At 36.5% G+C, this 16,695-nt stretch overlaps 1 protein-coding gene across 1 annotated transcript; it reads left to right on the plus strand.

Annotated features, from left to right (window-relative positions):
- The first annotated feature begins 12,829 nt into the window (after positions 1 to 12,829).
- LOC147916575 (olfactory receptor 10T2-like) lies at positions 12,830 to 13,813 on the plus strand. The gene has a single exon (XM_087433969.1). It carries the CDS (start codon positions 12,830 to 12,832, stop codon positions 13,811 to 13,813), a length of 984 nt encoding a protein of 327 aa, XP_087290095.1.
- The last annotated feature ends 2,882 nt before the right edge of the window (positions 13,814 to 16,695 follow it).

The raw sequence follows: 16,695 nt of genomic DNA on the forward strand, positions 1-16,695 counted from the left end.
TTGTTACATAAAACATCATTTTATGTTATTGTAAATTTTTTAAAATTTCATTTTCTAACTTCTCGTTTCTGGTATATAGAAAAATAATTGACTTTTACATTGATTTTGTTTCCATCAATCTTGCCAAAGATATCTTTAATTCTGATAATTTATCTGCACTTTCTCATTTTCTACATAGTCATCTCATATGACACTTTATCTCTTTATGTCCAATTGTTATGCCTTTTATTTCTTTTTCTTGCCATAGCAGAGTGGCTAGTGCCATTCATACCAGGAAGAATGCAAATGCTAATAATAGGCATCTCTTTCTTGTTCTCAGACACAAAGGGAGAGCTTTTGAAGTTTCAAACACAAGTAGATTTCCCTTAGATCAAGTATTTTTTCCTCTATTTCCACTTTTGCTAAGATTTTTAAATCATAAATAGATCTTGAAAATTATCAAAGTCTTTTCTGAATCTATGTGCTATCATCATTTTAGTTATTAATCTACTCGTGTTTAGAATTTATTGCTTTTCTAATATTAAATTCACATTTCATTCATAGAATGAACCTAACTTTGTCTTAATGTATTTTCCTTTTCATATATTGCTGATTAAGTTTACTAATATTTTGTAAGAATTTTTCATCTATGTTCATTAAAAGTGGCCTATAATTGCTCTCCTTGTTGTCCTTCTTGGGTGTTAGTATCAATATTCCAGGTTTGTTTTGAGTTGGCGTGCCCTCTTTTCTGTTGTCTCAATAAGTTTGTGTAATACTGGAATTATTTCACACTCAAATGTCTTTAATATTTGGCAAAACATATCAGGGAGTCATTTTTCTTTCTGGGAGGATTTTTTATATACTAATTACGTTTCTTTAATGGTTAAATGTTTCTTCTGATTTATTTTTTCTGTGTGAGTTAGTTTTGATTACTTTTATTATTCTGGGAATTCTGTTTTATCTAAGTTATAAAAATATTGCATAGAATTATTTGTAATTACTCTTATAGTCTTTTCAATATCTGCAAAATCTGTAGTTATATGCCCTTTTACCCTCCTTATATTAGTTATTTATACTTTATTTTTTTGAATTTTTCATGATAAGTCTAATAAAAACCACTATGAAAAAACAAATTCTTGGTATCATTGGTCCTCTTCATTGTGTGTTGATTTTGAATTTGACTAATTTCTGCAACTAATTTTATAATTCTCTTCCTTCTAGAACCCTAGGTTTTATATTATTATCCTTTTGTACCTGTTGAAAGGATGCAAATGTTATCCATTTTTAGTCTTTTTGTCTTTTCTATTATTTCTTTTTTTATTATTATTAAATTTATTTTTTTAGCTTAAATGTTATTTATTTTACAAATAGGTAATATATTCACAAGGTTCAAAATTTTAAAAATGTACTAAAGGATATAGTGTAAACAGCCTATCTTCCATTCCTGTGAATTAGTTACCCATTTCCTTTCCTGGAGATAACAAACTAATCTTGTTTACTTTTCAAGAGATATTCTATGTAGGAGCAAAATGGTATGTATGTATACATCTAGTGTTTCTAGTATAAGTTTTCTTCTAAGAACTTAGATACTTTTAGTGCAGGTTTTTGTTTTTTTGTATTGTTTTGTTTTTATTGTGAGGAACATCAGCCCTGAGATAACATCCAATGCCAATCCTCCTCTTTTTTGCTGAGGAAGATTGACCCTGGGCTAATATCTGTGCCCATCTTCCTCTACTTTATATGGGACGCCGCCACAGCATGGCTTGATGAGTGGTGTGTCGGTGCATGCCCAGGATCTGATCCTGTGAAGCCTCCAGCCACCGAAGCGAAGCATGCACACTTAATCACTACGCAACCAGGCCAGCCACTCTAGCACAGGTTTTTGCATGTAGTATTCTTATCATTCCATTGTTTTCTAATTTCTATTTGTTTTTCTCTTTGATCCATCATTATATAATAAGGTATTAATTCATTTCCAGATACATGAATGTTTTCTAGTTATCTTTTTGTTATTGAATTCTAACTTTACTGCATTATACTTAGAAAAGATACTTATTAAATTGAAAACTGTTAAAACAAGTATATGCAGTTTACACATATTTAATCCTTACAACAATTTTGTGATGTAGGTGCTTGTATTATCCTCATTGACCGGATGGGCGAACTGAACACAAGCCACTTGTGCTGGGTGATTCTGACCCACATTGTCAGTTTCCCAATTCCAGTGCTGCCATAACATCTCCACTTCAGTGCTCCAGTTCTTCCCTGAAACCTAAGACCTTCTGGGAAGCCATGAGAAGCCTGCTCAGTCCACAGGCAAGTGCATCCCAATGTGGAAGCAGTTAAGGCCCCAGGGGCAACCCCAACAAGCAGAGGCTGGAATTCGGTGCATAAACATTCTTCTAGAGAAACTCTTCAGCTGGACAATTCTGGGAGGCAATCTCTGGGCTTCTCACTTGTCTTCGGGGAATCAAGCCACTGTTGCTACAACAGTGACCTTGGTCATACAACCCGGAGGAGAACATCAGGGAGAGAATGGGAATATCTCATTTTCAGGAAGGAATGAAGAGAATCTAAAATGATAAATACTGGTTTTATATAAAAATATATTGTATTCCTCTTAATTCCTTTAAAATACATAAAACTCACAAATAAAATATTATGATATTGTCTTGTGGGTCTTTATATAGAGAGATGTAAGACATATGTATAACAAATATAGCATAAAGGTGGAAGGAGAAAAATCAACATATAAGGTCTCACGGTCTTTATGTTTTATGTAAATTACTACACTATTAACTCTAGGTAAACTGTGAATATTTAGAAACATATATTCTTATTCTGAGAGCTACCACTAAAAAAATATGCAAAGAAGCATGCCTTTAAAGCCAATGGAAGCATTTAAATGGAATTTTTAAAAATTCAAATGATCTAAAAGAAGGCAGGAAGGAGGAAGAGAGGAACAATGCCAGCAACAATATCTTATAAAGATCATCTATGAAAAACTTTCAGCTAATGTCATTCTCAATGGTAAAATATTGAGTGACTTCCATCTACATTTGAGAAAAAGACAAGAAGGTTCACCCTCAGCACTTTTATTCAACATTATACTGGAGGTCCCTGGTATTGAAATAGGGTAATGAAAAATTTTTTAAAGTATAAAGATGAAAAAGGAAGAAGTAAAATTGTCTCTATCTGTAGATGTGTTTATGCAGAAGATTTTAAGAAATCTACAAAACATGTATCATAATTCATTTAGTAAGATCACAGGATACAAAGCCTAATATACAAAAGCAATTTTATTTTTATTTACTAGCAGCAAACAATGGAGCGATTAAAACAGAAAAAATACATTTATAATGTGTTAAAAACCATAAATATTTACAAATAAATTTACGAAAAGCTATACAATACTTCTTCAAAAAATTACAGAAATGAGAGAAATTAAAGAAGACATAAATAAATGGAGAATAATATACCATGTTCATGGATTAGAAGACTCAATATTATTAAGGTGCTAATTCTTCAAAAGCTAATCTATTGATTCAGTGCAATATGGATAAAAATTCTAGAAGGGCTTTTTGTGTAAATAGATAAGCTGATTCTATATGGATGTGCAAACTAACCAGAATACTTAAAGTAATTTTTACAAATGAATAATAAAGTTGGAGGATTTACACTACATGACTTCAAGACTTACCATAAAGCTAAAGTAATCAAGACAGTACAGTGTGGGGAAATGACAGACATACAGATAAAAGGAATAAAATGTCCGTAAATAGATCCACCTATGTATGGGATATATCAATAACATGCTGACCAATTAATTTTGGACTAATGTTAAGGGCAATTCTATGGGAAAAGAATTTTCAGCATATGTTACTGGAACAACTTCATATTCATATGGAAAAAATGACCGACAACCCTTATCTCATACCCTACATGAAAATTAATTCAACAGTATCGTAGGTGTAAATACGAAAGACAAAGCTATAAAATTTCTAGAGCTAAATATATTTTAAAAATCTTGTAAATTTAGAGTAGGCAAAGACTTTTTAGGTAGGACACAGAAGCACAAACTGTAAAAGAAATAAAAATTATATATTGACATTCATCAAAATTTTAAATGGTTGATTTTCAAACATAAAAATCCAGAACACTGAAAGGGAGAAAATGACTGCAATGCATGTACACGAAAAAGGTATTGTATATAGAATGTATAAAGAACTCTTAGAACTGAATAATAAGAAGACTCATAACCTAATTTTTAAAATGGGGAAAAGTTTTGAATGGATACTTCAAAAAGGAGATATACAAATGTACAGTAAACACATGAGAAGATGCTTAACAACATGAGTCATCAGAGAAATACAAATTAAAATGAAAAAGAGATGCTATCATATAATTATTAGAGTGGCTAAAATTAAAGAACAATATCAAATGTTAACAAGGTTTTGGAGCAACTAGAATTCTCAACATCACACCTGGAAAGTAAAACCATATAATCCTTATAGAAACTGTAGTTTCTTAATCATGTAAATATTTCTACACCTACCATATGACCTAGAATGCCCACTTCTTTGTATTTAACTAAGACAAGTGAAAACAAATATTCATGCCCAGATTACTTGAATGTTCATAGATAACACCTTTATTCAAAAAATCCTCAAAGTAGAAAAAACCTCGAAGCCCGCTAACAGGTGAATGGAAAAAAAAGTGGTATATCCATATAATAGACTACTACTCAGCAATAAAAAGAAACAAATTACTGATACACAAAACATGAATGAACCTCAAAATGATTATGTTGATAGACAGATGTCAGATATAATGGAGCACGTGCTATGTTATTCCAATTTATAAGACTCAAGAGCAAGCAAATGAATCTATATTGCCAAAAAGTAGATCAACACTTACCTGAGACCAGGGGCAGAGGGAAGTATAACTGCAAATGGACATGAGGAATCCTTAGAAGGTGATGGAAATCTTCTCTTTTTGTTTATTGTTATTGAAATGAATAACAAGGACTATTACTACCAGAAAAGATAATTCTTTCTCTTCCAGAACAACTTCATCATTCACATAGAATTGTTTTTTTCATTCAAGAAAATGGACCATGAAGTCAAAAAAGTAATTCCTACTTCCACCTTGTTTACTTAAATTTTGTCTCTCTATTTTCCCTTTACTACATCTCCACTATTTATCTTTCTCTCTCTGTTCCTTACCAGAAGCTGGTAGAGAAAATTTAAATGATTTGAGGTTAATTGATGATTACTCTGCCTGACAGGGCTATTGGATTATTGTTTTCCACTTTAATTTTTTGACATCTTTAGTTAATGTTAGACCATAGTTGCTTTTCTTTGTCCTTTGGAGATGCTAGATGATAAATTCCATGCGGGCAGACACCTTTATTGTTTCTTACTTATATGTCCCATAGCCTAGGACAGTGAATGCAATACAAGAGCACACAATACAATTTTTTAAATGAAAGAATGAGTGAAATGACTAACAATCGGTGTTAATATTTCCAGGAAGATTAAGAGAGTACTGAAGAGGGCCGGCCCCGTGACTTGGTGGTTGGGTGAGCGCGCTCCACTGCTAGCGACCCGGGTTCGGATCCCGGGCTCGCACCAACGCACTGCTTCTCTGGCCATGCTGAGGCCGCGTCCCACATGCAGCAACTAGAAGAATGTGCAGCTGTGACACACAACTATCTACTGGGGCTTTGGGGGGAAAAGTAAATAAATAAAATCTTTAAAAAAAAAAAAAGAGAGTACTGAAGAAAATGCAACATGCATATACTTCTTCAAAATTGAGGGAAGGAGTGGTGGTGTCTATAGCTCAATTTTCTAGCAAAAAAATGACACGTTTATTTCCATTACTCTCCCTGTAGCTGACTTAACATTGCATTTGGAAGTCCAGTGGAGGAAGATAATAGCAAAGATAGACTGATGATTTAGGGTAGAGACACACAGAGTAGCAGCATCATGCACCCCATCTGTCTTTATAGATTGTCTCACAGTCATCCATAGAAAATCAATGAAATGAGCTCAAAATTCACCAACTGTCCTCTGAATAGATGCATTAAAAAAAAAAATACCAGTCTATAGTACTCAGAGCCATTTAGCAGGAAGCAGAAATCCCAGCATCTCAAGGAGCAAGTGCAATAAGACCCAGAGACAGAAATTTAGGCGGTATGAGCATATGACTGGCAATGATGATTAAGGGTTATAACTACCCTCTCAAGAAGAAGGAATCTCCGCCATTAATCAGAACCTGCTGCTTATATCTTTTTTTTTAATTTTAAGTGTGAGTAATAAAGTACATACAGTTCTCATTCCTGTGTATGCATTGAAACTCTATCTTATCACAAGTTCTCCAAAAGCAGACCCTTAGACAGCAACGCTTATTTAAGTGATATAGGGAGGAATGATCTCAGAGGAAAACTGTAAGGATGAGAGAGAAACAGGATAAGGCATGTGGAGAAGCCAGATAAAGATATGAGCTCTGCTGAAGTATAGCTTTAGTCTGACCCTACAAGGAGCACTGGAGCTTGAATGGCACCTCAGAATGGTCCTAGCTTGCGACAAAATGGTCTTTTTCTTCTTCTTGTTTCTAAATCACTGTTTCATTCCATTGTTGGCCATGGGCCACCCTGGAAGTGAGGGCTTGCACTCCCAGATATTTCCAGTCAATTATTTTCCTTTCGGCTGAGAACAGTTCTTGATAGAATACATTAAAGGCTGGCTCTCAAAGAAATTTAGTGAAATGTTCACTGGCCTGATAAGGGAGATCTAGGAAAGGCACAAAATTGTCTACCCAGCTTCAAAAAGTCCCAATTTACTATTGTCTACAGCTACCTAGATTTCTACACCACACCTGTTAGCATTGAGTTCTGGTGTCCAGTGGAGGCTATCCAGAGTAAGTGCCTCTCATAGAATTCATTCCTAATGATTGTAATTTCTCTCTTGGTTTTTATACATTATTCAAGAAAGGGGCTTCTTGGATGAGGTAGCATTTTTGCTGAACCTTAAAGAATGGGTAAGAGTTTGGGTGAGTGAATTTTGGAGAAGGGATTTTCAGACAGAACAGAGTATAGAACAAAGTAAGAGAAGAATTTAATCAGAAGATATATTGACTGGTTTGCCTCACATGTTGAGGTTATGAAAATAGACATTGGAGATAATGCTTGGTAGCACACTAGGTACAAGATAGTACAGACAGAAGAAAACTTTGAAGGCCAAGCTGATGAGAGAGGCAATTAGGAGCCATGTGTGGATATTATGAATGACAGTGCAGTAACTGGGATTTGTACGAAAGGCAATTTTCTTTTGCAGCAAGGTCTTCTACAGCAGAGTTGCCTCTGAGAAAGAAATCACAGTGCTCATCTGTGTGTTAATCTCCTTCCTACTCACCTTCTGAATGTTTCACAGGTAATAGCTTCTCATGACACACCATTCCCTTGCTCTGTGTATAGAGAAGAGGAGGTCTTGGGACTTGGAAAATTCTCAAAATTATAAAACAAATGATATTGTGCCAAAAGCAACATATCCCTGAGAGTATATCTACATCCCAAGATATATTTATAACAAGTTCAATTTCTATTATTTCAGTTGTTATTCAGAGAATAAGTGCAAACATCACTAAAAAGTCTCTATCATATCAGGATTTTAAAACACTTTCGTGGACATCACATTGGGTGATAAATCCACAGAGCACAAGAGTGCTGATTTCTAAAGCAGTAGTCTCAAGATAATGGTCTCCAGGGGCCCAAGGACTCTCATTAAAATCTTCATGGTACTGAGCTCCATCCCTAAGGAATGGAGAAGACACACCTTTTTGTGTTAGAGGAGACTCCAATGTCAGAGGGGACTCATCACAGGCATCCAAAGGCAAAAACTACCTTAAAACTTATCCCTGAATTATGAGATACATGAAATTGCAGGAAAGACTACAGAAAGCCATAAGTGAGTTGTGAGACTCTGAGTTCTTCCTCCAGTTTAATTACCTTATGATTTTAAGAGACTGGAAAGTGATTTTCCTTCTATACAAGGTGGGAATTTTAGTTTTTTTCTCTTTAAAAAGAATATTATTCTATATCTTCTAAGAGTCAAGTACCTATAGATGTTAATAGTCTGTTGGAAAATATTAAAGAAACTATGGGCACAGATAAGCTGGAAATTAAGAATGTTGTCAATTCTCTACTCCTGGTAGAGATGGAATCCAGAAAATTGCATGAGGGAAGCTTTGAAGAACTGAAAACAGAAAATAGCATAGCAAACTCAAGGCAAAAGCCAGGTGAATAAAGAAGGAAAGGCTTGTTAAAAACAGAGGGCTAAAAAAATCTTATAGGCATCTTCTCCAGGGCTATTGAGAAGAATGGAAATAATGTCATATGCCATAATCTTCTATCACTACTGCACTATAAAAATATGAAAAAAACAGAGTTTACCATCAACATATACAAAAAGTATCATAAAAGTCAAAAGTTCTCTACCAGAATTAATGAGAAGGACTGTGCAAATTACATATATTCTGATATCCTGGAAATTTCTCCTCGGAGAGGTTTGCCAAGAATTTGTGGTCAATATGGGTGGAGGTGTACTGTTTTTTTTGTTGTTGTTGTTTTGGGGTTTTTTTGTGCCAAAGATCAGCCCTGAGCTGACATCTGCCAATCTTCCTTTTTTTGCTGAGTAAGACTGGCCCTGGGCTAACATCCATGCCCATCTTCCTCTACGTTATATGGGACGCCGCCACAGCATGACTTGACAAGCGGTGCATTGGTGCGAGCCCGGGATCCGAACAAGCGAACCCCGGGCTGCCGCAGCGGAGCGCACACACTTAACTGCTTGCGCCACCAGGCTGGTCCCATGAGATGTAGTGTTTTGATAAAGCTCCCCTGGACACTCTGATATGCCCCTTAGTAGATGACCACTTGTGTAGGTCAGGTGTGATTTGATTGTACAGTAAAGAGGGATAAGAGCTAAAATGAGAAAATGATAGTCTCTTTCTGTTAGGCTCTAAGCAACCACTGCTGGCATTTTCAGAAGTTTGTTTGTTTGTTCACCATTCATAAACTCAATTAGTGAGCATGTAGAAAACTTCTGTACATGCATTCACACTGCTGGGTGACTAGTTTCTTAAAACCCATTTAGAGAACAGCCAACTATCTCTAGTACATGTCCAAATAAAATAAATGCTAAATAGAGTGGGGAAAAAAAAGGGTTATGGAGGAATTAGTAAATGCATTGAAATAATAACTAGGAGAGGCTTTCTGGAGAAGAAGGAATTCCATTTTTTCCTATGGCCATTGAAAGAATCTTACTCAAAAATGTACATTCACTAGACTTAGACTGCAAGATGGGGATACAAAATTTTAAAACTGCTCTCTGCCCTGTCTAGTATAAGGGGTCAACTTTTTAAAAAATTTTAAAAAAGAAAGAAAACTTGATCTCAATAAAATGGGATGTGATTCTGAAAGAATTGACTAGCACTGCCAGGGAGGTTTAGGTAGGCTTCTGAGGGGAAGTGACATTTGAATGGTCTTTTCAAGAATGCTAGGCTTCTAGCAGGCAGAGAAGGGCAGGAAGGACATTGTAAGTTAGAGAAAATAATGTGCGCAAAGCAGAAGAGCCATGAAGGGCATACAATGTTTGGAAAATTGTAGGACGTTCCCCATAAATGGGAGGTTGACAGCAGGAAATGAGACTGGAGAGGAAAGCCCTTGAATCCCATGCTATGACAATTGCACTGAGGGAGGCCTTATAATCAACCAACCAAGCAAGTGGGTCTCCAGATTCTCACTGCCTTGCTGTAAATACACAGTGCATGTACACTTACTAGCTATATTACCTTTGGAAAGTTAAGCAACTCTCTAAGCCAAAGTTTCCTTAATACAAACATGGTCATAATAACAGCACTTATCTCTGAGGAAAGCTATGAGGATGTGTGAGATCATAAAACTGAAGCATGCAATAAAGATTAGAAGTTATTAGAACTATCTACTGTGTAAACAAAGGATATCTAAAAGAAGTCTATAAAGAAGAGATGTAGCATGATTATAGATTGAACATAGAAAAGCTGGTAGTAGGTGAAGGATAAGACAGGGAGAGGGAAAGACAAGGCTGTTGCAAATCCATGAGCAATAAGTAGGATGCAGGACACATGTTTCAGTTAGGATCCTGGAATTTGAAAATGTGGACAACAGAAGATGAGGAGTTGAATTAATCCAAGTGAGGGCCTGATAAATGAGTAAAAGTCTGATAGAAGAAAAATGGAGGAGGGGCAACTGAGGCATATGGAACGTCATGTGCAAATGTACAGCAACATGAAGGATCATGATGTGTTTGGAAAATAGAGGGTACTATTGTCTGGTTTGAGGGTAGGGTAGGGAGAGGGATGTGGTGGAGACTGGGCCAGGAGCAGTGTCTAGGGATCAGTTTGTGATGAGCACTAACTATCATGCTGGGGTATTTGGATTTCCTCCTATAAGCAGTGGGTAGTCATTCACTATTTCTGACACTATCAGTGACTTAATACATCCTGTTTTTAGGAATCTAACACCTGGTCACAATGTGGTGAATAAAATAAAATTGTAGGACACTTGTGATTAATAGACAACTACAGAGGTACTATATTCACCCTGTGGGATAGGTCCAGGACAACAGCAGAGGGAATAATAAAAAAGGATAAGGATGCTGGCAAATAGACATCTGGATTTTCAAGTGATTTATTGGGTAAAAAGATGAGGGAAGAGTAAAAAATGGAGTCCAATGGTGGATCTCTGATGTCTATAGCTAACTCAAATAGGAGGTATTCCTGGAAGCTCTGACATGTGGGGAAACACGGCCGGTTCTGTTCTGAAAATCCTACATCCAGGTATTGGAGGTCATTCCAGCATTGGAGATGTACCAAAGGAAATTGGAGGTTCCTTTTTGTTAGAGGCAGGAATTGGAGAGTCACAAAAGGTAAGTGGTAGCTGAAGCAATAAGAAAGGAAAAATGTTTCTTTTCAAGGACTAGGAAAGCTTCAGAGGAAAGAGTGTACAGTGGTCTCCAGGATAAGCCATATGTGTCTTGGGTTAATTTCCAAGTAGTAGAGTTTCCCACCAGAGGGTCTTTGTGTTCTCTGTGAACTGTGCCTGTGATGCTCTCTCCCCTGATCTTTACCTGTTGGTTGCTCATTGCCATTCTATTCTCCACTTATGTATGTCACCTCCTCAGAGAGGGCCTCCCCGACTCCACAAACAAAGGTGGTCATTCTCCCACATCACAGAGATCCTATGTGTCTTGTTCCATGTTGTGTTTCCCATGTAGAAAGAGCCTGGCACATCGCATGCATTTAGTCAATATGTGTTGAATTAATTCATGACTTCGATAGTCACTTAACCACTCAGTACCTTGCTTTATCTTTTATAAAATCAGAATGAAAATTCCTACCACACAGACTTGTGAGAATTACCTGAGATAGCTCTGTCTAACTGCAGCATATCATTTGGCACATTATAGGTATTAAATAGGTGCTGGTTACCTGGCCTGAACCCTCTTGTATTCTTTGCCCATAACTAGAATGCAAATAGAAAATACCAACTCTTCAACTAACAATATATTTATTTTGTTTTTTGTTTTCTGTTTTTAATCTTTATGAATCCTACCGAATAATTTCCAGCCAGTGTTTCTCTCTTTCTCTTGCACATTTCTGTATCCACTGGTTCCTTACTACTTTTATTTCCCTTTACCTGTGACAGAAGTTAAAATCAAAATTTTATAGTGTGTCTTCATGTCACTTTTATGCCTTTACCTTCTACAATATTGAATGTTTAATGAACAACTGAAATAGAAATATGATTTTCCAAATAAATCTGAGGAATGTGGGTTGATAATATTCAGTTCTGTACTTCAAAGCACACCACATAACAAGTATACCTGCGAGAAGATATCCTGGAAGTTTAGCTAAAAACTCAAAAGTTGACTCAAACACAATGACCAGAATATGCCCTTCTAGAATGAGACAGTACCTTCAAAATCATTTTGACTCCAAGCTAGTTCATTATATTATATCAGGCATCTGGAAAAGAACTATAATGAGAAGCTCTTAAGAACTTAAAAATTATTCATATATATTAAGAACTAAAGATATTAAGTATCTCAAGCTCCAATTATTACCATGGATAGGAATCCAACAGAAGTTATAACATGTTAAATTCATTTATTTGGTCTAGTCGTTGTCACAGTTATCACCTTTGCGGTTGCTTCATGGTGGTTCACTGATGAAAAGAGGATTACATTGAAAGAAAAGTCAAAGATCTTTTAGGAAATTTCACTGCTCTCCCTAAATTTTTTAAATGTTATATTCATTTTAAGTGACATAAATGATTGAATTATGTTATTCATTCGATCAATAGTTTATTAAGCACTTCTGAATGCCAGGGTATCATTAGATCACAAAAGGCATTTGCAAAATATGGCATCACAAAATCCAGTGGGTCAGAACAAAGCAATTTTATTCATATTTTTCCCCTTACATGCAGATCCTGATTGGAAAAGAGAGAGATAATGAGTGCTTTTGTGAGTAGAATCCAAGAAGATATTTGGGCCCACTCTATGTCATTTATGCAGATTCTCATACTAGGATCATTCTCACCACTCTGACTCCTGAACTTGACTTCAGTGGGTGCATTTAGCATCCCTTCCTCAGGCTCTCCCATGAAGAGTTTCCTGAAATTTGCACAGGTGTCTTTTATTAAAGTCTAGGTGACATCAATTCACAAGGATCTTTTTACAAACACCCAAAGTCTTAATCTCAAGAACCTCTGCACTTTTGGAGCAAAGTTGCTGTGCCCCCCAGGAGGATGAGCAATCGTACCACAGTGAGCACATTCCTTCTGTGGGGATTTTCCAGTTTCCCAGACCCGCAGAGTCTCCTCTTTGTGGTGATTTTCTTCTCCCACGTGACCATCCTAGCTGCAAATGTGTCCATAATGGTGGCCATCAAGCTCAGTCACAACCTTCACACCCCCATGTACTTTTTCCTCGGTGGCCTGTCCTTTTCAGAAACTTGTACCACTATGGTAATCCTCCCCCGCATGTTAGTGGACTTGCTATCAGAGAGCAAAACCGTTGCTCTTTCTGAATGTGCCACACAGATGTTTTTCTTCTTTGGCTTGTCAGGCAATAACTGCTTCATCATGGTTGCCATGTCCTATGACCGCTACACTGCCATTCACAACCCACTGCATTATGCCATCCAGATGACCCACAAGATCTGCTTTCAGCTGATTTTGGCCTCTTGGGTGGTTGGATTCATGGTTTCTCTGTGTATCATCTTCATTGTATTCAACTTATCTTTCTGTGACTCCAACACCATCCAGCACTTCTTCTGCGACATCTCGCCTGTGGTCTCCCTTGCTTGTGATTACACTTTGTATCATGGAATGGCTATTTTTGTGCTCTCTGCCTTTGTGTTGGTGGGCAGTTTTATTTTAATTATGATTTCCTATGTCTTCATTGGGTCCATAGTTGTGAAGATGCCTTCTGCAAAGGGGAAGTATAAGGCCTTCTCGACTTGCTGCTCCCACCTCACTGTAGTGTGCATCCACTATGGATTTGCTTGCTTTGTTTATTTGAGGCCCAAGGACAGTGACTCATTCTGTGAAGATATGCTGATGGCTGTGACATACACAGTGCTGACACCTCTGCTTAATCCTATCATTTACAGTCTAAGAAACAAAGAAATGCAGATAGCCCTAAGGAAGGTAGTAGACAATGCAAATAGGTTTATCTATCAGATGGTAAATAAAAGAACTCTGCACATTAAAAAATTTATAGTTTTCTGATAAATAAAAGTACAAAAAAGGGAGTACCTCCAATAAAAATCATCACTTTGTGAAAGCAATTAAAGTATTATCCAATTACCAGATACATCCTGGTATCACCATTTTTCTAGTACAAACAGGACACATTTTAAAAATATTTTTAAGTATGTGTGCATGCATTTATATGTGTATATATACAAATACGTATTCAGTAAAGGAATCAAAACATGTTTTGAAATGCAGTATTTTCATGACAGTAGTTGGATAAATCTTTCTGTTTATGGATTGTAGTTTTAGTGTCAATTCCCAGAACTTTTTGACTAGCCCTTTATCTTAAATACTTTCTTCAATTTTTTTCTAAAGTTTGGTAGTTTATAGTTCTACATTTTATATTCAAGTCTATGGTCTATTTTGAGTTAATTCTTGTATGACATGTGAAGCTTAGGTTGAGGTGCTTCTGGATGTCCAATTGCTCCAGCACCATTTTTGAAAAGCCTTCTTTCTATCAGTGGATTGTTTTCACACCTTTTGAAAAAATCAGTTGGGCATCCATATGTGGGTCTTTCTCTGGGTTCTCCAGTCATGTTTATTGTTCTGTGTGTCTTTTCTTCCACCAGTCCACACTGTCCTGATGACTCTAGCTATATAATAAGCCTTAATATCCAGTACAGTGATTCTTCCTACTTTACTCTTCTCTTTCAAGGTCATTTTATATATTCTAGGACCTTTCCTCTTTAGTAATGTAAGGATTTAGTGCTGTGAATTTCCCTCTCAATACTGCTTTACCTGAATCTCACATGTTTTCGTATGTTGCCTTTTAAAATTTTCATTGTGTTCTACATATTTTTTTAAATACTGAAGTTCCAAATCTTCTTTTTATCATTACTTTCTGTTTGGAGAACTTCCTTTGCCACGACTTAGAGGTAGATTTGTTGGGAAAAAATTCTTTTAGCTATCTTTCATTGGAAATGTCTTCATTTCTCTTTCATTCTTGAAGGCTATTTTTCCCAGATATAGAACTTACATTTGAAAATTCTTTCTTTTAGTACTTGAAAAATATTGTGCCCATTCCTTCTGGCCTTCGTGATTTCATGAGAACCTTTTTATATATATATTACTTTTTCCGATAAGTAATGAGTCCTTTGTCTCTGGGTGCTTGCAATATTTTTCTCTGTTTTTAATTTTTAGAACTTTAATTATGATGTGTCTTGGTATGTATCTCTTTGAGTTTATCCTGTTTGATGTTTGCTGAGCTTCCTAAATCTGTAACTCTATGTCTTTCACCAAATTTGGGAAGTTTGCAGCCATCATTTCTTCAAATACTTACTCAGTCCCCCTTTCTTTCTCCTCTCCTTCTGGGACTCCCCTTTTATGAATGTTAGCTCATTTTTAATGGTCCCACAGACCCTTGTAGCCCTGTTCTTTATTTTTTTCAATCTATTTTATTTTCATTTATGTCAGGTATTTCTATTTATCTTTATTCAGGTTCACTGATTCTATCCTTTATCATCTCCACTCTACTATTGAGCCCATCTAGCCAGTTGTTTTATTTTTTAACTTCAGTGATTATATTTTTCAGTTCTATCATTTGTGCTTGGCTATTTTTTACAACTTCTACTTCTTTGCTGAAATTTTCAGTTTTTTAATTTGTTTTAAGAAAATTAATGCTACCTTATTGATGCATTTGTTTGATAGCTGCTTTAAAATCTTTATCAGATAATTTCAACATCCTATTCATCTTGGTGTTGGCATATATTGTCTTTTCTCACGGACATTGTGATTTTTCTGGTTCTTGGTATGACAAGGGATTTTTGATTGTATCCTTGACATTTAGGATATTATATTATGAGACTCTGGATCATATTCAATCATTTTTTAGGAGGAGGTCCCCCTGTTGAGTGTTGCTGCAACCACCAGGTGACTGTTGATGTTCAACTTCCTGCTGAGCACTATTGACACCACTCCGGCAAAAATAAAATGCTAACTCACACAGCCTCCTTACAGATGAATGAGATGGAAGATCAGCTCCCCCCTCCACCCTGTTGTCTCCTTCCCACTGTTAGTGTGATACTGACTTGCACTCTTCCTCGTCTCCAAGAAAGCTCACTTCCTTAATGGCCACACTGCTACTAGGTTGGGGGAAGTGTAGAGTGGTACACACTGCTTTGTTGTTACAAGCTGGAGGTGGATGTTCAGCTGGCCAGTGGTGCACTCACAAATAGGGTTAGAGGTGAGGGGAGTGGAGTACCATTAGTCCTGCCTGACACTCCCTCAGTAAGTCTCATTTCTTCCAAATGACAGTGGAGGCTCATTTCCTCTCTGGATCCCACTGACACTACCAGGGAAGGAGAATCAGAGGGTGGGTGGGGTGAAAAATCAGCTCCCTACTTGACCCCACTGAAACCTGGGGATGAGAAGCAGATACAGTTTTTCCATTGGTGTTTGTCTGGAATAGGGCAGGTATTGTCAGAGGTTTTCTGTTCTGTTAAGGCCACCCTTTTCCCATTTCTTCAGCTCAGAGGAACAGACTTTTCCTAGAGCTATTTTTGTCTGTGTCCCTTGGCAGTTATCTTCTGCAGCACCCTGTCCAAGATCTATGGAAGCAATAGGGAAACCCAGGGACTCATTGCTATGTGGTTCCTCAGGTCCTGAAGTCCCTAGGAGTCTACCTTCTTCTTCCTGTCAGAGTCTTCCTATGCTTGTTTGTTATGTCACATCTAAGAGTGTTTTTAGTAATAATAAGGAGGACCTAGAGGAATAGAGCTATTTCAACTTCAATGGAACCACAAGTCTATGCCTTCAAATGTTTAAAGATATTTATCCAGCTTCTGATTTATTTTGTATCAGAAAGTTGGTCTAATACAAAGTAGCCTGACGTATCCAGTTGTAGGAGTCTTCGTACT

This window comes from Ceratotherium simum, chromosome 7, assembly GCF_057802395.1.
Source record: "Ceratotherium simum simum isolate JZ-2026a chromosome 7, ASM5780239v1, whole genome shotgun sequence".
NCBI classification, from domain to species: Eukaryota; Metazoa; Chordata; class Mammalia; order Perissodactyla; family Rhinocerotidae; genus Ceratotherium; species Ceratotherium simum.

What these genes read in the sequence shown, in the direction of transcription:
- LOC147916575 (XM_087433969.1), top strand. Translation starts at nt 12,830, where the DNA reads ATGAGCAATCGTACCACAGTGAGCACATTCCTTCTGTGGGGATTTTCC.